A 22,993-nucleotide genomic window follows, 5' to 3' on the forward strand; every position below is an offset into this window, starting at 1 on the left:
TTTTTCATTGCGATATTGCTATTTATTTGTCATACATTTTCTGGAAATTCCATCAAGAAACTGTTTATGGATAAATCACCAGATGTGAATGTTTAGTGAGTTAATCTAAATGTAGGCCCTTCATCATATTGTTGCAACTATCATGCATATCCAATATTGCCAAAATTGCACACAATGGTCCAATACAACAAGAGATATAAAAGCGAAAAACACCCTCGGTATAAACGGTATCATAAAATGTCTGATGGTTGACGAATTTTTATTGTCTCACCATCGTATCACCTTCCCTTAAGCAGCTCATATAGCACATAGTTAATGATATGGATCAAATATTAGGCTGTTGCTATTTTTGCTACGGCTAATTTACTGTATGTTTTATATACAACTGAAAAAAACATATTCCGTCTCTGAGGTATCACTAATCTGGTTGGAGAATTAAGAAGGGAAGAAAACGATTCAGCAACAGACTTAAACAATATAACAGAAGCTTAAATGCATCTCCATATCATTATGTCTGTATGTTTGATTTATTCAAGTGAAACAAATCCTAGAATAATATTTTCTCTGCATATTTGGGAGGCGAGAGGTTAGCAGAGGCTGCTTTTGGAGTCAGTGGGCACAGTATCTTTACTCCTCAGGCGTCTCCCACTGTGAGTGTCAGTCAGGGTTTGTTTAGAATAGGCAAACTAATTACTGTGTAATTCCCAACACTTATCATGGAGTGACATATAGGCACCCCGTCCCTCCAAGATTCAAATACATGGGAAGAAGACATGTCATGGGTGGGTAGGATTCCTGCGATTTAAGTATTATCAGGATAGTTGGCAACAAAGACTCAACCCCTCTGGCACAATCACATGAAAGACCAGTAATCTGTTGGCAGCCAGCTGTCATATATGAATATATATGAAACCACACAACAAGCTGCCCAGGCCTGACACCAGAAGTCACAAGTGAAGCTCGCAGGAAATGGTTGGAAAAGCGAGTTTCCCGAGAGAAGCCGTGTAATAAATGCTCAGTGTACACAGTAAAATCAGAGTATTGCAAGGCAGTGTTAATTTCTTCAACGGAAACAATGAGGAGGTTAGGTTAATTGTAGACTCTAAATTGCCCGTAGGTGTGAATGTGAGCGTGAATGGTTGTCTGTCTCTATGTGTCAGCCCTGCGATGGACTGGCGACCTGTCCAGGGTGTACCCTGCCTTCGCCCAATGTCGGCTGGGATCGGCTCCAGCCCCCCCGCGACCCCTAACGGGATAAGCGGTTGCAGATGGATGGATGGAAACAATGACTACATGTTTTTCAGTTTTTGTCAAGCACATAAAAACTATAATCTGAAAAATGGACGAATGAACAAGTGATCTACCCACTGTTTTAATGCAAAGTTGTTTTAACTAACGTTACATTCTTAGAAGTAAAAATGATCAGATTTATGGACTAAATCCATACAATCCCACTGAAAATTACACAAAATAGTAACAAAACAGCTGGTACAAACTAACAAAAAACATGCAGCCCTGTTGGCGCTGACATATCTAAACAGGTAAGTTAATGTTAATGTGAACATTAAAGGGGCTGCAGATGTGGATGTAATGTTCAGTTGGTTATCTTTCATGTTTATAAGCTATCGGTAGGAATGATTGCATTTATTTTGGTGGTCAACCCCAGAGCTGTGAATAGTATAGTAGTTAACGTGAGTGAATACAGTGCGATGCATGCAGCGGAGAGCTCAGGTGGCAGCACTAATGCCTAGTTCACACTACACGACTTTAGCCCTGATTTTCCACTCGCCGAAAGTTTTTGGAGCTCCCGGACGAAAGCCCCAGATCAGAGGCAAATCCATGTTGGCTCAGCGCTCGCACATTGGCGCTCAAACGTTGGCGCTCGAACGTTATGTGTGAACTGCTCAAAGACGCAAGCGGAGCCGAGCATCGCATATGCATTCCAGATATCTAGCATGCTAAATATCTGGACCTGTTGGGGACCTAAGTCGTTGTTGCACCTAGGGTGTTGGATGTTTGCATGAATAAACATACCACGTAACACAGGGACTGATCTACATTGGGGAAATAGTAAAGACGTGTGGAAACAGGCTATTATGTGAACATCAATCAACCACAACGACTTAAAGTCTCATGATTACAAGACAGAAAGTTGTGTAGTTTCAACAGTACAGCGATCTGACAAAAGTTGTGTAGTGTGAACTTGGCTTAAGTGAGCAGGAATGACAGTGAGTGATCTGTGTTACAATGAAACCTGTGAGATTCTGTGATGGTAGAGGGTCAACTATAGGAAAAAGAGTTTGGGAATGACAACTGTATTTACTAAGGACACTGGCTCTATTGTTTTACTGCTTGTTGACACTGGCACTGGTATAAATAAGTAATCAGCGCCTTTTTCTGCTAACATAGTGATAGCGCAACACATGTAACCATGGTAACTGCACGCATCAAACACAGCGACAGGTGTAGCTTCGGAATTCTGAGAGGACAAAAATTAAAAATGCAAAATGAAAATGACAAAAACATCACTTAAACTAACAATAATCAATGACTACATTTTCATATCATTCATAAGAAATGAATTCAATTTTAAAAAATGAGCACTGTAGTGAGGCTTTGGTAGAAACGGCAGGACTATGCACCTTGATCCGGCAGGTCGGTGAATAATATGCAGTCCAGCTGATGTCTTAATGAAAGCTACTGCCTCAGCTGCTCATCTCTCATGAGCTGAATACAAAACCTGTGAGTGATGCAGAGACGAGCCTGCTAACCACTGAGCGAGGCTTCAAGAGTGCTTTTACTGTATTTCCAAGGGCAATGACAACATGTCCAAAGCCTTCTCTCCATTACCACTAAAAGTGTTCTCTCTTTTGCCTCAAAATTACACCCATTTAACTCTGCTGAAGAGTGCTCTCACCAGAGATGAGAGAGAGGGAGGACCTAAAGCACCACACAGTGTGAACCCACTGCAATCTACAAGTTGGCCGAAAAAGCCATCTTTTCTGATTTACCGCAGCCTCTACTGTAAGTATGTTGCTTTCTTCAATCATCCTCCTTAATGCGCTAACCATTAGAGTCTGTCCAGAAAGAGAATATACCCTGGTGTCTCAATTATAGACCAAGACTGAATCTCTACAGCAGCCATTCGTGGCCATAAAAGGAAATGACTATCCATTTTCTGCTCCAGCTCTCACACAGCAAACTGCAGAGTCCTGTCTGTTGTTGGGAGCACCGAAACTCATCTTTCCAGCTGAATCGTCTTATTAATCGCCCTGACTGCTGTGGCGAGAGGGCCAATTAAAGTTGGAAAAAGATTTGAATTGACAAAAAACACTTTTCTTGTCCCCTTTAACGGCGACTTGCCTTTTGTGGTATTTCTTCTTATTTGCCAAACTTTCAATTCAAGACGAAGAATGCGGGGTTTTTGAAAAAAACTGTTGTAAATACGACATCAAAACTGGGGAAGGGTGTCACAGACCTGAAAGCGCTAACACAATGCATAATGTGCTTTGATCTTCTGGGTACGGTAGATGTGTGAGATTTGGTGATCTGCAAACTCTGAAAAGTTATGCTGGAGAAAGAGAATATAAGTGACAGCGACAGGGACAAAAGCACCGCCTGCAACAAGAGCTCAACTAAGAGGTGGGAATAAACACATAAAAGAGAGAAGATTCTTTGGCGCAATTTAAAAACTGGAAAGGCTCTGACAGGTCTCAGTTTTAATACCCACCACCACTATTATCCTCACAAATACGGAGAAATATCCATGGAAGATGAGCGGAGAAAAAAAAAGTCTGTGAAATAGTTTTTATTGTTCTTCTGAAGACAGTTATTCCGTTTTCTGTTTGTGCTGCTGTGTTTCTTCAGAGCGTGCGTGGGACTGACAGCATGACCAGGTTTGCATTTAATGGCCGACACTCCTGAGGACATGCGAAGTGGGAGAGATAATCAGAGGTAGAGAAGGAGAGCGGTACATGTGGGAGCAAAGGAAAGATAGAGTGTGGAAACAGAGAGACAGAGAGACTCAGTGAGAGATATGTGGGGTATAATCTGCTGATGGGTATAGGTGGTGGGGGGGTGAAAAGCAACCCTGAAAACGAGTCTTTGCGGGGGGCAGAGACGAATAGCAAAGGCTAAGGCCCATGAAATATGGATAACAACCTGTTTATATAGTAAAGATTGGAGGGAAGAGAGGTAAGTGGGCTTTAGAGGGAGTCCAAAATGTGTTGTGAATGCTTTATGAGTAGGGCTGCTGGATTATGGCAACAACATTTTGAATAAATGCATCAATCTGGAGCGCTTTAAGAGCAAAATTAAGAGGCTGGATCTATGTGACACAACAAAAAAAGCAGGTCCATGTTTCAAGACGGGTCGGATGGGTTTCTGACAGGACAGTCTGCCCCGGGTGACAGTTGCCGTCCCTTCTTGCGGGGAGAGAGGGCACAGCGAGCGCTAAGCGGTGAGGTCTTTCCAAGCTGACCTAGAGCCCATCAATTCGGAGGAAATACACCCGACGAGGGCCAACCGAGCGGCCGTCCCTGACCCCGCTGAGTAGGGCGAAAGCGCACCGCTGTAAAGGAAAGGGGTGGGCTGGATTTATAAGACAAAACTAAACGAAAGCATCATTACGAAACGGAATGCGGCACAATGATCGTTTTATGTTGATTATTTTGTTTTCATAATCGTAATTGAAATTAGATTAACTGCACAGCCCTATCTATGAGAGTCTGGAATCAGTATTATTATTATTGTATTATTGTGTAAAGCAGCAGTAGCCTTCAGAAGAACATCATCCCAATACTTAAAAGTATTTAGTACATACAGTATGACCTGATTTAAGTCCTTCAGCTCATACTGAAAGATGAGTCCCTCCTAACACGTTCAATATCAACATTTTTCATGTAAGATGAGTAGGTTCATCTGTAGTTATTCAATTTAGGTTACTGCTACTGACAGGTTATGATACTGCACTCAAAATACCTGTCTTAGATCTAAACCAGGACGTAAGTCTGTACAATCCACGGAAATCCTCTCATTTGAGCCCTCAGAAGGCATCGCCTGTGAGTAGATGTTATGGTGATGAATTGAATATATCGGCCCGATATCCGATCCGGTATCGTTGCATCCATAGTTGCCATTAGACTTAAGTTGAGAGGTACAAATAATCCAAAATGGATGTAATTCTTAGGAATACTGGTTATCTTTCTTTTGGTAATCGTAACAATTGTACAATCAACATTCATTTCTGTGTTTCCGAGGTTCTTTTTAAAAAAAAGTTTCCTTTTCTTGAAGCATATTTTACGTGTTTCACAATTAATTAACCAAAGCAAATAAGGAGAAAGAGACATCACTTAGTTTTAAAGCACCCTTCCCAGCACAGTAAAACACAAAATCAATTTCATTGTCGGTATCTCCCACATTTAGCTAATCAGTATTAGCACTCAGAATGTGTTTTAGGGCACTGTAATAAAAAAAAGCACAGGCAGCCACAGTAAAATACAACCCAACCTGTAATGACTAATATCACACAAACAACTGAGCGCCAATCAGCCAAATAGCAAAAATAACACTTCTCCTTGATTCATACTCATTAAATGAATTATAGAGAGAGAACACAAGATCATACAGTACTAATATTATTATTAAAATAAGGGCTTTAATTTCCAGAAACCATATGTTGTTACAGGAATGCAAATGTTGTCATAAGGCATGGGTACTGTTGATCAAATATATGAACTCTGGAACCACTGGCACACTTTGATATTTCAGAGGATCACGCCGTAAAGCTCAGGAGCACTATAAAAGGGGATAATAGTGGTCTTACTTAGTGCTGGTGTATCCTGTATAATGTGGTGCATTATGAGGAGTTTCTTACATGCAGTCACTGGAGACTTTTGTTTTCCTATTCACTTTTCGTTAGATATATAATATGAATGAGCAAAGGAGTTTTATTTCCTGAGCACAGCCCGTGTGTCTTTGAAGCCGTGTACTGTAACAACAGGTTTTCGACTGCGGGGAAACTCACCGGCTTCCAGTTCCACCGGACAAAAACCCATCGCCTATTTACACTGTCTAGGGATCTAGGGGTCAAGTATGATAGATGACATGCCATCTGCTTATCAGGCCCTCCCAGAGATGATTGGGGGAGTTAACACTCGGGGAAAAAATGAAGGTCAGCATATCACCTCAAAACAAACCGTACGGGACAGGAGTCGAGGTTGGCGGTGCGGTGCGGTGGCGAGAGGAGGGTGCAGAAGGGGTTTGCACGGCTCTTGATCCGGCCACCATATAACTGATAAGGCTGGTAGAAAACACACTGCCAAAAAGGATTATCTGTGGGTAGCTCAGTGTGTCTGACACCAGGCATGCTGGGTAAAGAGAGGCAGGGTTGTTTACTGTAGAGGCTCCTCGAGCAGTTAAATACTGTAGTCCAGTCCTCTAGGATTTACACCAGCAGTCTACTCAAACAAGACCCCGACTTAAGCTAATCAGCGGGAGATGTTCCATCCTATTGAATATTTCATAAGTGCAGTGTATTTATAATATCATTAGCTGAGGGTGAATCACAAACCCCGAGTATTCAGCAGTCACATTGGTGACTGTATCGTAATTGCCACTCAACTTTAGCACTTCTGGTTTGTGCAGTTTACGTTGGAAAAAAGCCCCTTTTACAATCTGGTTCTATTTGACTCTCCTAGAGCGTCAGACTGCTCATCTGCGAGGCTAAAAATGTCTGAAAAGACAACATATGGGACGCGAACCAAGTTGGAGGAACAGATGAAGATGACGTTATGTAATTGGTGATGTGTACTGATTGACGGTGGCTGACTGCGCCTGCGGTGAAACAAAAGACAGACAAATCTGTTCAGCTCATTCAATCACATCCAAGGAATCCAATATCAATCTCTAAGTATCAGCGTTCTCAATGCACAATGTCAGAAATAATCCTGATGGAAATTAAGGACACATTGTGGCAGCAAAAACGTATTAGTGTGTCTTAAATCAAAGATAATATTCTTTTAGTTTTTCCTTCCGTGACTTTTGTGAATATTTTACTTTTTTCCTGGTCACCGGTTAATTCAGGATGACCCGCTATTCAGGATATCAATTATAATCAGTAACAACCAGTAGACCATGTGGATGTGAAGCATATGTTGGAGCATATGTTGTATATGATTATAATGTAAGTTAACTTAGTATGCACCGCTGCAGGGCCTAAGAGCAGGAACACTCTCTCATTCTGTCAATCGTTAGTATTTTCATTTAAAAAACATGTAGTATATACATGCTTTTCTGTTTTTAGAGGAATGAGCTCTGAGTTCAACGTGTAAAATAATTCGCAGCGGATTAGAGAATATGGGCGTCAGTTTTCTCCGTTTCGCCGTCTCTGATGTTGAAGCTTTCATGTTGAAACATTACTAGAAACAGAACTTTGGTTTGATGTGACACCATATTGACAATAGCCCCACAGACAAAGTAAAGACTCAGTTTCAAACAAAAAGAAATACGGCGAATCTCAAAGTCACTTTGCCTTGCATTACAAGCCAATAGCTGATAGCAACCAATATTCAGGCTCAGCAGAGAGGCTCTTCCTCATCCACAATGGAGTGCCTCAGTTGAACTGGGCGAACATCTGAAAACTTTAATTTAAAATGTTACTTTAAACTCTTTTATCACCAGTAATTCCCACTGAGGCCATACATGAAAAAAATAACTGTGATAAAAAGTCCAGGAGTCATTAAATTTGGATGCACGCAGCTAAAGATGCATTATGTATTAGGGCCAAAGTTAGAAAATGATGCAACAGTGTTTTGAAAAACAGTTAGCTGCAGATTTAATCACCAAAGTAATGCATTACATGGTTTCAAAGACACACTAAATGTGTGCATGAGCTTTTTCCAGTAATAGTTAGTCTAATATTTACAAAGTGATGGCCAAGAGAGAATATTGATTAAGAACTTTAAGAGAAAAATGCCAAGTTGTTTATTTATTGAGAAGGCCTAGCGCAGTGTAATATCACCAAAATGTGCTTTAGGGTCCAACTTGTACCAACATCAGATAACAAAATAAAGAATTGAAAGAGGAAACCTAAGCTTGTTTAAAGTCCTCTTCCAAAGAAGACATTACCGCAGTTTCAGACACAAATTAGCCAGCTATCCTTTGATTAGAAGAAGCTTTACATTCTCACTATAATAATTTGGTTAACCGAACTCCCTGAGCCTTGGGGAGCTGAGTGAGTGACTTTTGAATTTCGGAGGACTTTGTAAGAATACTTAATAAGGTAGATAATCTCTTTGATGTTCTGCTCCGGACCTTGAATAAAGAAAGATATGTGACCTTCTCTCGTTCTAAATCAATCAGAAAATGGTCTTCATTAAGCTGCTGTGTGATTTTCAAAACATCTGTAAGAAATTGATTTGACTAAAATGCAGAAGAAAAATGCAGGGCACCATTCTGGATTAAAAGTCATCAATTCTCAAAGGGGTTAAATGCGAGATTGGGAGCATTTCTATTGCCTCCGCATGGCTCTCAACATGACGACGACTGAGGTGGCGGCTCGCAGCTAATGCTGCTAACAGTGGAAATGACTGCAAAACTGCTGACAGAGCTAACATTGTTAACCCGGGGAACCGGAGGGTGGGTACTACGCTCCTGCGATGGTGCCGTCGGTCGGGACGGCGTTATCAGCTGTAACCACCGTATGAGAGCAGTGTAGAGTGGTGGCCATGAGCTAGCCAGGGGGGCACTCTCGCATGCTCGAAAATGTATAAAAGCGGTTTTGCCAGATCTCGCAAGAGAAACAAGCAACCATGTCTACAGAAACAAGCCAAAAAGAAGCAACTCTCCTCCCCAAAAAAGCGACCTTACATACCTACCACAATATGAAAGAGAGAGGCGGCCACTTGATCAATTCATACACAGTATATGTATGAATTTATTTTGGATTGCATGCATTTCATTTAATTTTTGCATTGCATTGCATTTTTGCATCCATTTTTAGCTTGTAACTTAACTTTTTCTTTTGTTAACTACGCTTAAAGAAGTTGAACATTTTATTTCATTCTTGTATTTCATTTTTAGCTTGTAACTTTTGTTCTTTCTTGTCTAAAAAGATCGACACGATGTACTCGTATATCACACCTAATAAAACAGCGAATCGAATCGTCCACTGCATGAGGGCGAATCCAATCTTCAAGTCCACTCTCCTTTTCCCAGGCTCTGTTGTACTTTTTGCCATGTTTTCCCCACTTATTACCTGACATTGTTAGCTAAACTCTATCAACCCCACGAACATTTGTCTCACAACAACAACATTATGAGTGGCGGCGGAGGCAGTGCCGTTGAGCGACTGTCAGTCATCTGTGTATGTGTGTGCAAGAGGGAGGGGGAGGTATACGTATCCTTCAACAGGACAAACTAGAACGGTATAAAGGAGAGAGATAGGAGCAAGCCCAAATAAGCAACTACACTTTAGAAACAAGCCCAAAAAACGCAACCTACGACAACCCATATTTGTAAGCGACTTTTCAGGAAAACAAGCCCAAAGTCGCTAATAAGAAGCGGAGTTGGCAACTCTGACTAAAAGCACGCTGTATAAAGCACAGAGAAGCCGCAATTACAACACACACAGAGGGAGAGCAACTTCATTCTCTGCTCAGGTAGACATTACTCCTCTATATGTTTACACAGCAAATAGTTGTTTGCTGCTATATTAATGCTCTGGATTTCGTATAGAGAACCTTTAAAGGTTGCTCCATCATGGATCCTCTCAACACAAGTGCCAAGTTTTATGACCTACTCCACTATATTACCAAGACACATAAACCCTCATGGACTCATGAATCTTTTCTTCCTATCTCCTACTGCTTCATGCCGGGTTAAATAAATGCTTCACATGCCAGACTTCCAAGACGACAGCATCAGTGTTACCTCGTCCTCCGTAATTAGTTGATTATGCCGGATAATAAAAAATATAAAAAATAATAATGCCCTATGAGAGATGAGGGCTAAGAACAGGATTAATAGGCGAGGGAAACAGTGTGTGGATCATCTTCACTTAGCTACACTCAGTCTGCCTGGATTTTGTTTATTTGGGAGTTAACATGACACATGGGAATCAGCGAGTCACACGCATTATGTATAATGCATGTAGTATTCCTTGAACCAGTAGCACTGTACACTGTGCCTCGCTAAGACATGAAATTGGGCTCAGTACAGTGTTAAGAACATTGTTTTTCTACCGTCAAGTGATTTGCGGAAATAAACAGAAGTGGAAGCCTCTGGGAGCATATGCTATTATCACAGATCTACATTTCACTGGAATGACAGGGTGGCACCGAGCCAGCTGCTTTGGAGTATTGGATCAGTGCTCCAAATATAGGTAAATACTTACAAACCCATATGCGAAAGATAAAACAAGCTTAAGACCTGTATTGTCAACAACATGCGGTATATTACCATTTTAAACATAAGCAGTATAAACTTTAATGGTGCAGTAGATTAAAGATTCTGTCAAGAAGCAACAACAGATGGTTTCTATTTCTGTCTGTGGTTCCCTGACAAGTGTGAATATATCTGTATGACAGTTATGAGATAAGTTAAGAAATGACAAGATGAGATAAGATGTTATTCAATTCAATTCAAATGTTAGAGGTAAAAAATAGTAGAGAAAAAAATATACAAAGTAGAATTTAAATATAAAAGTTATATACTTTATAATATCATAGAGTAATTCAATGTTTGAAGGTTAGTATGCAAAAATCAGTCACTAGCAGTGCATGATATTCTAAAAATGTGATATATTAATCCCATTATATTAGCATAAAGATTGGAAGATTGTGTTGAAAAGTAATCAAATCTGCCTACCAGCACCACAACTTACCATTTTTACATTTCCGATTTTGTAAGGATTAAACAAATGATTAAAAACATTATTAGAGAGCTTTATATATTAAGCTATTTTGTTGAGTTGCCCTTTCGATGCAGTGTATACTGTATGTCTAGGGCTTTTATTGTGAAAGGTCAGAACGGAAGGAGTGAAGTGCTGCTGTTGACAATGTGGGAGTAATAAAAAGTTATTTTATTACCTTCATAAAGTAGAGGCGCAACGTAACCCTCGGCTAAAGCTGTTGTGGATCACCTCTCTCGAGTAACACACACACACACACACACACACACACACACACACACACACACACACACACACACACACACACATCAGTTGAGTAAGCGGTCCTTCAAAGTGGCCCAGGATACATTTGCGCACACACTGCTAAAAGTATGTGGCCATATGCGGCCCAGACAACCTCCGAATGTAGTCTGAGCACATGTGTGCATTCACACCTGTATTTAGAGCTTCGATCTGCTTGTGATCGAAACACCCAAGACACCTGTTAATCCCAGGTCTGAACAGGGCCTTAATACAACTACTACTACCAACATCCATCCATCTGCAACCGCTTATCCCGTTAGGGGTCGCGGGGGGGCTGGAGCCGATCCCAGCCGACATTGGGCGAAGGCAGGGTACACCCTGGACAGGTCGCCAGTCCATCGCAGGGCTGACACATAGAGACATACAACCATTCACGCTCACATTCACACCTACGGGCAATTTTAGAGTCCACAATTAACCTAACCTGCATGTCTTTGGACTGTGGGAGGAAACCGGAGTACCCGGAGAAAACCCACGCTAACACGGGGAGAACATGCAAACTCCACACAGAAGGGTCCCAAGCCGGATTCGAACCTGCAACCCTCTAGCTGTGAGGCGCCAGTGCTAACCACTGCACCACCGTGCAGCCCTACTACTACCAACATTAACAATAAAAATTATTTATGAAAATAACAGGTAGAGACATATTTATGATGATGTTTATGTATTATTGTTCAACAGATGTAGAAAAAGGCCATTTTTAATAGTCATAGTCATGTTGGAAGAGTTAGATCTGTGAGCAGTGAGTGTGACAGGTCTGGCTGAGTGGGAGTGGGTTAGGTGTGGGTGTGTGGGTGTTGGGAGGGAGGGTCACAGCTGGCTTAGGCTGTGGTCACAGTTGCTGTGATGGCAGTGAGCACAAGGGAACGCCTGAAGCGTAGCGTCTTGCTCTTTGGTAGGATGAGCTGGTGGCTGAATGTGCTGTCCATCTGCCACAGTTCATCATCGAGCGGGTGGGAGGGGTCATTCAGGACGCTGTTCATCACGTCCATCATCCTCCTCCTCTCTGCCACTGCCTCCAGACTGTGCAGTTCCAGCCCGACCACAGATCTGGACTTGGCATCATCGGCCTTGATGCCGCCTCCCCAACACACTAGAGCCAAGAACAGTGCACTGACCACTGCTGACTTTCAGCAGCCTGTTGCACGCACTGAAGGATCTCAGTTTCCATGGGAAGGATGGTTTTGTCTGACCGGTCCAGGTTTTAGTTGATTTGGACTTCAAGGTGCCTGTATGAACCCACCTTCTACTTTTTGGATGATAACCAGGGCAGGGGGCTTCCTGCTTTATCTACCATTAACTCTTTGTTGCTAACAGTGGGAAACCTTCAGGTCTGAGGAGTGAAGCCAATGCGGAAGTGTCTTAAACTTGCATTCTTTCTAATAGCCAGCAGGGGGCGACTCCTCTGGTTGCAAAAAGAAGTCTGATTGTATAGAAGTCTATGAGAAAATGACCCTACTTCTCACTTGATTTATTACCTCAATAAACATTGTAAACATGAGTTAATGGTCTCAGTCGATGGTTTCAAGTCTTCTTCAATACAGCATGATGTTCATTTTGTGAATTATGGTCCCATTTAGAGTCAAATAGACGTTACAGCAGGGTATGCTTTAGGGTGTGGCTACCTTGTGACTGACAGGGCTGGGAGTTGTCCGGTTTTTGGCTTACAACTTTAAGCCTTTCACAGTGTTTCTTAACTTAATGAAAGTTAATATTAACATTTAATAATATGTCACGTCTGGTTCCAAAAAAACAAGATTGTGATGGCCAAAAACCAAGATGGCAACGGCCAAAATGCCGAACTTGAGGCTTCAAAACGGCAGTCCACAAACCAATGGGGCTCTCAGGGCTTGAAGAGCATTACCATTATTATACAAATTTCATGTTTTGATTATCCAAGAAATCCATACAGTATTCAGTGATATAGTTGTGGTCTAGTTTCAGTCAATCAAATCCCATGTACAGCTTAATAGCTAGCTACCCTTCTGGTTAGTATACTGTACATATAGCTTCTATAATCAAAATATCAGATTGGACCGTACTTATTGGTTTGATATGATTAAGCAACTCAATATGTCAATATCATCAATATGTAATCCATCAGACTTTTATTATTCAAGTGTTACTGCTGGGTGGTAACAAGTTGGGATCATTGTGAACGCTATCCTTGTGGCAATATGATGATGTCCACAGTTGTGTCTTTGAAAGATCAGAGTATACAAGCTGAGTCAAAACAATCTAATATCTAGTATGCTAATAGGATCTAATTAACCTACACATTAACATTTTGGCCCACCTGAACTGATTCTTACTGGCGCAGCAAGGTTAGATATAAAAGCTCAATGACTGATGTTGCCTATTAACGTTGTTTTCTCTACGTAATTTGAATTTTTTTTGTCATTTGCCCTTGATCAATGGGCTGAAACATGCACTGTGTGCAGCGGGGGATGAACAATTTTTCTCCACCTCACAGATCTCCTGATTTGCTTACCTTTACACACTAGAATTTCATTCCTTATTTTGGAAGCACATCTTCCCAAACTCATTCACAGGGGAAATAAAAGCAGATAATATGCTGTTAAAATTAATTATTAACCTTGATTAAACAATGGTCGGGACAAAGAGCCATTTGCGGGAATCTAAAATAATTCCCTTTGCCAAGCCACTTAGTGAGGGCGCCATCAAAAAATTACCTTCAAATACAACTTGGAACAAAACAAGAACAGTGGGTCTCTGAGTGAGTTTATCTCCGCGATTGAAACCAGTGGTGTTCCTTTGGACCATGAAATTGTCATTTGTTCTGCAAGCGTTACATCAAATGAGAGTTCAGGGCCGTGCCAGGACTGTTCGTCGCTGCTGAGCTTATTTTAACTTGTTATCTGAGAGAATCTCCATGGAGAATTATATTTGGCTCAGATAGACAGGTAGGGAATGCAGGCGAACACGTGCTAATCCACGGCTGTGTCTCCATGAAACGCGACAGGGAAAAAAACGATGGCGCCTATCCACACAGAGCTGGATGAAAAGTCGGCAAAAACGCTCAGCGGATTCATCATGCAGTATGAATCCTCACATGTGATTACGAGTAAGTACTGTAAGTGCAGGTGCATCCGAGTATGTTTGAATATTTCAGCGTGTTTTCATTTCCCTGTCTATTGTCTGTGTCTGTGCCAGTGAAAGCTTTTCAGTGTGAGTGCATGTCTGCAATGTTTCTGAACAGTATTAAGCAAAAAAATAAAAAAAATAATGTAACCAGTATGAGAGATTACATTCTGTGACTTGCTTAAAACCATTAGAGAGGGAGAAAAGACGACCAGGCGGAGGGGATTACTCTGGGCTGGAATGTGGAAGCGGCAGAACACAGCGAGAAAGGGAGGGGGGGAAACAAGGGTGACATTGACAGTGTAGCACCGACAACAGCACTAGCAGGAGATCAGGTTAAAGAGGGTGGCAGAGCGCCAGCTGATTGTTCTAGAAAGAGGAAAGAACAGAGACAGAGAGGGAGAGAGAGGGATATAGGAAGATTAAGAGAGAAAGGGAGTGATAAAAGTACAAAGAAAGCAGAGATTCCATCTTGCAAACAACAAACCAAGGGCCTTTGCCACCAACAGCTTCCTGCCTTTGATGTATACTGCATTTAGGTAGCACTGAGGAGCAGGAGAGTGGTGGTGTTTGTGGTGAGAAAGCCAGAAAGAGAAGAAGAAGAAGCCATTATGAAAAGCATCAGACCCAGAGGCCTATGAAGCAGCCACTTTGATGACGCTACTGTTTGCTCCACGTGGGAGGGGTGGTGGCGGTGGCGGAGGTGGCGTTGTAATGAAAGGAAAGAGGGGCAGGGTGTTGTGATGACACAGGCTGCAGGTAAGTAGCCAGGCTGTAGAAGCCAACCCAAAATTAACCAAAAAAAACAATGCAAATCAAACAAATAAAAGGGCATACAATGAAGCTGTACACCCAGCAGGCATTGCAGCCAGCCAATTGAAATAAATCAAGATGGAGGAGGAGAGGATTTTCGGCTTAGGTTAGTGTGAGGCAGCGGACCTCTTTGCTGATTTTGGTGTACAGCATGGTGACATATACTGACCTGGGCTTGAGACAGCACTAGTGGTGGTGGGTTCAATAATTGCTACAGGGGAGGAGAGGGGGGGGGGGAAGGGGGAGGGGGAGGGAAAGAGGACATTCATGTATTATTAACAGAATGGAGACGTAAAAATAAAAATAAAAATGCATGCAAGGACAAAAGGACAGGGGATGGAGACAAATCCTCTCCATGCATTAAGGACCGGTGTCTCTGTGGCAAGATGCAACCTCCACATGCTAATAAACAACACCCTTTATCCCCCCCCGGTCGCCTTGGATTTGCACGGGTTACTGCTTAGGCAAAAAATGAGGGGAACCTTGGGGAGCTGGGGCGGCTCCAAACCCCTGGAGGGGTTTTGTGAAAAACTTTAATGAAAGTTCTGGTATGCTAAACAACGGGCCGTTTCTCCATTTTACATCCTCCTTTTTAGGTTTTATGAACCGACCGAAGAATGAGCAAAAAAAATGGGAACTTTTATGCCTCATTTCCACTGCATGGTTCAGCCCGACTCCATTCAACTCACTTTTGGTATCAAAGGCCTGTGCTATGAAGCAAATTCAACATACCCAGGGTATCTTCTCGTTATCTGGCTTAACTAACCCTAACAAAACCAATCCCGCTAAGCGGTCCTACGACGGTGGTTATCAACTCGGTAAATCATAATTCAAAAGCGGTAAGCACCCACAGCATACAGCCAGCTGTCTTTCCTGCATTTGTCAGTTTAAACTGTGTTGCTTTTATGACTGTAGCTTTTATGACTGTAACTTCTTCATACGATCTACGCACCGAGCTCTGATTGGTCAGTAGGCGGTGCTTTTATACGAGTTGATCTCTTATCTGGAACAGGTTAGGTGTTCAGCATAAGTTACCATGGCGATTGACCCCGAAGAAGTGAACCACCGTCGTAGGACTGAAAACCCAGGGTTAAACCTGAAGTTACCTCGATAACCCCAACCTGCTTCGTAGTACAGGCCTCAGGTCCTTTTCTCTATTTCGTTTTCCACTGGGGATATTAACCCCTCAGTGTAGGCGGGGTCCTTAGCTGATCGTCATAGCGACGCAGCGTGAAACTGCCGTCAACTGACATCATCTTCAACGCGACACTCGCTGAATCCTTTCATTGGAAGCCAAACAAAGGGACGTCTGTTTGGTTGCCAATGAAAGGATTGTACGATTGTACCAAAAAAAGTACCAGGTACTATCCACAACTTTTTCTAATGGTAAATATAAAAGAGTTAAGTAGAGCTGTGGCGTACCATTCACTGGAAATGGGACATTAGTCGTCTTTTGATCCCTCTGTGGACGGAACTCAAGAGTCCCAATCTGATTACCTCATGAACTCATTTCAGGCTGAGCCACTGGTGGCATTTGGGAGATGGAATAATGTCACATCCGCAAATGTTCAGTCCAGTGTGTCAAACTACTGGAGCTGAGTGTGTCCACGGACAGACGGCAGCAAACACATCTTCTTTAATTTTGAAGCGCACGAGTAAAATGTCACACCAAGTAGATCTTATGCTCGGTAAAGATGTTTCTGCAGATTTTGTTATAGAAGGAACCAATGCAAAGATATTGATACCAAGGACTGAAAAATGACTTTGATTTCTGGCTTCAGAAGCTCAAAGCTAAATCCACTCTCATCAATTATTGAATGCTACTTTGGTATAAACATATAACTGCAATGTAAACATTACCGTCCATTTGATCTGTAGTTGGGGACAAATAAATAAATAGCATGGCTTTCTGTTTGGTAAACAAGCACTTAATTCGAGATAAGCCGTGACCAGCTTTGTGCAGTGACTCACTCGGGGAGCAGAATCTAGGCTGTGTGGCGAAGCAAAGCTGTTCTTTACCGCCATGAGAGCTCGACTCAAGGCGACGCACCGGTTGGACTCGTCGGGTTTGTTCAGCTTTGCGTTTGTGGCACGCGAACAGTGTGATTTACACTTCAAAAAATATTTACATTCCTCACAAAAAGTTCTTCCAGAAGGGTTCATGGTGGAGGAGGGGCTTATCTGTCACAAGGGAAACCATGGCAGCCATGATTACACCTCAAACATACTCACACAAAAACGGAATACTACTTCATGTTGTTGCAGTGAGCTGCTGAATCTAGGCAATGCAATACGTGCAGAAGCCTACTTAGAGTCTCCGTTTGAATCCATTTTACATGGCAACTCAATATGGCCATTTCAATTGTCGTCCACGCGCCATGCTCTCAATCGGTGGCCTCTGTGTCGCCTTTCAGAGGCGCTCTAACAACTATGTCATGACTGCGTTGCCGTCTCAAAGGCTACCGTTATGCCAACAACAATAAAACTTTTGCTTTCATTTGATTTCATCATTCTTTTTGATGGGGGAAAATTGTGTAGGAATCAGTATTCGCACTTGAGATGATATGCCTTCTCCCTCGGTATATTGGTGGGGAAATGGTCGAATTTGTCTTTTCTTCCACAAATGTTTCCACTTTAAGTACTCCTGGGGGAGCCCATAATGTGAAGACAGTTCCTTTTTTAGTTCTTTCTTCAAACAGGCAGGCCGGGTGGGTGCTATCCGATTAATACTTGAGCATGAATTCACCAGTGAATCATTTCGTGAGCTCTCAGACACTCGTCCGTTACTGTGGAACATATCTTTTGACATGCAATCTCTCCCCACCCCCCCGCCCACCCCCATAGCTCCACACTGACTTTGGGCTCTCTCTCTCATTCAGCAAAGCAACGCATCATTTCACGCACTGTACATGGCAGTCGACCTTGCACACAGCCTGCTCACTTTTGCGAGATAAAATACATTAGCTTTTTCACAGCTATTTCATTTCATGGATTCTTATTCTCTTTGTTCTCTCCAGACGGGATAATGCGAGAGATTTATAGGACATGATTTGTAGGAATCGGGTGTTCGTGTGGGGGCCTCCGCTCAGTTTAGCTCATCACAAGCATAATGAGGAGTTAATACTAAAGCTGCGATATTACCACTCAGACAGCTACTGTACTGTACTGTAAGCCCTTAACATGAGGTGTGTTTGGAGTTTTCGCAATAGTAGAGACGAGGTAGCTAATAAAAACCAAAGATCCAAAAAGAAGCGTGCAGCAAAGAGGCAAAATGTCTTGAACATTTCGATTTGTAGAGTATTTGTGCCAAAACCCAGCACCTCATGAATTACATGCACGATCAATAATATTGATCCTAATCCTATCAAACCCCGCAGACACAATATGGCCATTTTTGTGCTATAGTGAAGTAGAAATCTTACTTAGTGCCCCTTAATGGAATAGGTAGGAAGAGGATGTTCCAAAGAAACGTCCAGTTCATCTTCACCGCTCCATTTGAGTGCATTATCAAGTCATTCTTCATGCAGGGACACATTCCTTGTGTAAACTCTTTAGCTATTCTATTTTACATCTCCCTTCTCTGGTCCCTCCGTGATGATGGAGCAGTCGGTGTTAAAGACTGTGTTAATTTGTGAGCCAGCAAATTACTTATTCCGTCTATGTCCTTTTTTAATGCCGTCCAGAGAGTGTATCATCCTGTGAGCATCCACTGGGCTCAGTCATCCAGGGATGAGCGTTCCTAGCGGTGCGTCTGGCCTCCTACAGGAGTCGGTGATGCTGGGTGGGTATAGAGTCCGTTGCCCGCTGGGCTGCAGGATGAACACTCGGCTCCAGCACCAAACATTTCCTCATCGCAGTGAGACGGGGAAATGTTAATGGCTTTTCTGATTGCCTAAATATGGTAATTCAGGCATTCAAATGGTAGGTAAATGGCGCAACACTGTAAGGGTGCTTTTGGGGAAAATAAAGGACACTGCAACCTCACCGTGTTAAATTTATTCTGCATATTTTGATACGCGACTATTTGAAAAAACACCTACGTCAAAACAATCCATTGTGTTCATCTTCAAAGTTTTACTCGAAAAACAATCAGAGAAAGGATGAATATAGCCGGGATCCAGCTGGGTTTATGACCAATGTAGACAAATAAACAGAAGAGGTAGTCATTTTACTTGGTAAAAACGTGCCTTCCATTCCCCCACATGGCTCCAGTATTATTTCCCTGCATTTTAAGCTGAAATCACACACACACACATTTCAGGTTTCACCTTTAGCTCCCATTTTCCTGCATCTCTGCTCCGTGACTCAGGTACAATCACACGGTGTGGGAACAAACAGCATCATCAACAACAATGGCAGATGAGGAGACATGTCGAAATGACACCTACACATGCGGTGATTGATAAGCGTGACAAACGAACACGACGTTCATTAACCAACTAGCCAGCAGTGTCTCTCTTGCCTGAGGGAGGCTGAGCGGTGACTGAGAAAGAGAAAGAGAGAGAGAGAGAGAGAGTAACTCTTCACCCCCCCATCAGTCTCTTCCGATTACTGCTCGGGGAGGGGAGGAGGGGGAGAGGAGAAAGGAGGAAATGAAGGCAGAGGTATAGGCGGAGAAAATCTCCTCCAGGGCTAAGCCGAGGTGGGCTGGGGGATAAGAGCTTGACCAATTAAGCTGGAGGACTCCTCAGAAAATTGGAGTGAACAGCCTCAGTCTTTTCATCGAAGTTCACTTCCATCTCGCACATGAAATGGGAAGTTGAAATAGGGATTGCCAGTTTGGTGATTGTTATACCTCAGCTAAAATCATAAGGTGTGTGTGAGTGTGTGTGTGTGGTGTGTGTACGCACAAGGAGTGACTGTCAGAAACACACCGTGATGCTTTGGATGACACTAACTGTTGTTCAGAAGTAAATATCCAAACACTAAATAATAACGCATTATTTTGTATGAGAAATTGGAAACATTAATATATACCAATATGACTGATAATACGTATGTATTTTTACTATCATTGTTGTACAAACTGAGCAAGGAGATGTGCCATATCTGGCTACCATCTTTGTTTGGATTAGGAAAACAATGCACAACATGGTTAAAAATATATTTTTATTGTGCAGTGAATAATCCAGATGGTTTGAAGAGTCTTTGAGGATTCTGGAGATACTTTTAGAACAGCTGTAGGTATTGCTATATAACCTTGAATTTTGCACTTTCACATTAAAATAAACAGATCACTTCCATGCTGTGCTACATCTCTGTTAATGTACAAATTAGGGCTGCATGATGTTGGAAAAAACTGACATTGCAATGATTTTTTTCTGCTATATATATTGCAATATGAAAAAATACAGGGATATTCACCCTACCCTTTTGGTAGCTACATTTTAAAGTTAAATGCTTCAATCTGCTGCACTTCAAGAGCAAAATTAGCAACAACAAGAGCTAGATAATCAATTATATGCTCTTAAATTAATCATAAACACATTGGTTGTATAGATAATATAGTATATATACCCAAAAGTGAAGCCAAAACATCTCGATCGCCGACTGGTGGCTGGCTGTTAGTTTAGGAAGCGCTTGATTTGATCTACTGCAGCGTTTTCTATGAGCAAAACATGCATTTTAAACGTCAAAATCGCAGACGATCATGTTCAATTAATTGTGGGGAGTCAAAACCGTGATTGCGATTAATATTCGATTAATTGTGCAGCCATAGAGAAACACAAACTGGGGCCAGCTCAACAGTACTATTATTTATGGGTAAAGAAAAACTAATATTAATCATTAACTAATAGTCATGTTAACAAACAATTAACGCAGAGTGTAAAGGTTTTTACACACCGGGGGAGTGATGAATAACACAACAAGAAAATGCAAAATACTCGCGCGCGAATATTATTATTATTGTAAAAGGTAAGAACGGAAGGAGTGGATCTGGTCTGCGTTGCATTTGTCAAAGTTGAAAGGAGTAATACAGTTTGCTGTCTTGGTTTGGACTACGGAGGCTCCGTTGTTTCATACAGTAAATATAGTATATAGGTGCAATTCAACCCGTTCCGCACAACGGGATTGTTTGATGCCTTTATTCGCGGTGCGAAAGCTCACAAAATCAACCTTGTTCCGCAAAGAAAAGTACTTTTTCGCTGTGTATTATTCCAATTCTGTGTGAAAGTATTCATGTCAAAAACAACAGTTTGATGAAATATATTGACGTGCAAAATAATCACAGGAAAAAAACACCCCCCCCCCCCTGTGTGTAACGGCCTTCACATAGGTTTTTAATGCTCTATGTTCAATGGCAATGGCAGGCTGTTTTCATTAATGACCAGATTACCAAACATTATCACTACATTTTGTCACAGTGTGTGGAGTCGAAGCATTTTACCGCTCCCATCTGTAACAGTTTGGGCTGTGGAAGCAGCAGGTTTCTTGCCTTCCCTGTTTGTTTAACTTCCATTCTTTTCTCCTCTACATTTCCCCATTTACTCCAAACTAAAAAAAAAACTTGAATTTCAGGACACCTTTGTTTCACTTAAGAGCACAGATGCTCATGTTTAACTGTAGTCACTCGTTGTTGTTTTTTTACAAGAAAACCCAACTGGAATACTGCTGAGCCTGCCATAATAATTACCACACAAACATTTGCAAAGCCAGCACTAATGGTGCATAAAACTGTGGACATATGAACAAAACTATATTGTACATAATAACAGACATGCTGACGGTAACATCTGGCCCCAAAAACTAACTATTGGTCTAGCTCTCCCTAATCTATGACTATAATATGCAGTGTGCCTGTCAAATAAACTCAACAGGTAAATCAACAAACAAATCAGCACATAACCGACTGTATCTGATGACTCACTGGCATCTTTCTTAATGTAAAAAGAACAAAAGCACCGATCCAGTTCCACACTCTGCAGGTTTTGTTCCAGTGTAACTGCTTTGGTTTTGCACAACTGCTAATACAAACTGACAATTATGCTAGAATTTTCTCTGAAAGCTGATACCTTGTTAATTGCAATCACTTTTGCTGTTGTTACAGTGAAGCTATTGAGACAAAACCCGTGTATTGTGATTACATCTAACTGAACTGAAAATAAATCACAGCAGGAACTAGACCTGTGCAAGCTCTGCTGCTTCAGTTGTAATCAATTAAATACAAATATTCCATCTGCAAATCATACAAAGAAGCACAAAAAGCCCCCCCCCACCCCCAAAGTTATTTCATTGAAGCTTATTATCCAATTCAATTCACTACACCTTTGCAACTTAACAACTGTTTAGAAGTACAGACAATTGTGACAAGTGCTTTTCTACTTCATTATGTGTTCATTCACTGATAACACTGGGTATTGTGCTATTCAAAAAGCGATCAGGTAGCTTTGTGCACATACACACACAAACAAACACACACACATAAACACACAGAGTACTCCAACAAGTGGTGACAAAGAGGTTGTACACTTTCTTTCTGCGCCAAAGAACCCAGTTTGTGTTTCACCACAGCTTTAAACACACAGCTTAAAGTGGTACTTAGCTGAAAGAGATCACAATCCCTGACTAATGGTTTCACAGCACAAAAACCCACATGGTCTAACACAACTGGCAGAATTGAATCCAAACCAGGCAGCCCAACAGCACACAGTGAGGACACGGCCATCCAGCTCATTTTTAAAAAAAAATGCAGAAATTAGTCAAAAACCGACCATGTCAACATGTGCATGAAGCCAGGATGCAAATTCTGCTTTTTCATCCGTGTTTTATTTGAAACACAAACCAAACACGCTGTCTTCCAGAGAGCTGCTTTGGATGGAAGGCAAAATGTGTTTACTTTCCCTGGGAGGAGGCTTTCCAGAGTCA

General features: G+C 41.8%; 1 protein-coding gene across 2 annotated transcripts in view; it reads right to left on the reverse strand.

Moving 5' to 3' along the window:
- The window catches only part of negr1 (neuronal growth regulator 1), a 169,641-nt gene that overhangs the window by 22,050 nt on the left and 124,598 nt on the right, over positions 1 to 22,993 (reverse strand). Inside the window, exon 7 of one of the 2 annotated variants that reach the window (XM_074635155.1) lies at positions 15,297 to 15,338. The exons of the other annotated variant lie outside the window; for it this stretch is intronic. Coding sequence (XP_074491256.1) covers positions 15,297 to 15,338 — 42 coding nt within the window. The remainder of the gene's footprint in view (positions 1 to 15,296; positions 15,339 to 22,993) is intronic. 2 annotated transcript variants of the gene reach the window in all.

Source organism: Sebastes fasciatus, chromosome 5 (genome assembly GCF_043250625.1).
Source record: "Sebastes fasciatus isolate fSebFas1 chromosome 5, fSebFas1.pri, whole genome shotgun sequence".
In the NCBI taxonomy this organism is placed as follows: domain Eukaryota; kingdom Metazoa; phylum Chordata; class Actinopteri; order Perciformes; family Sebastidae; genus Sebastes; species Sebastes fasciatus.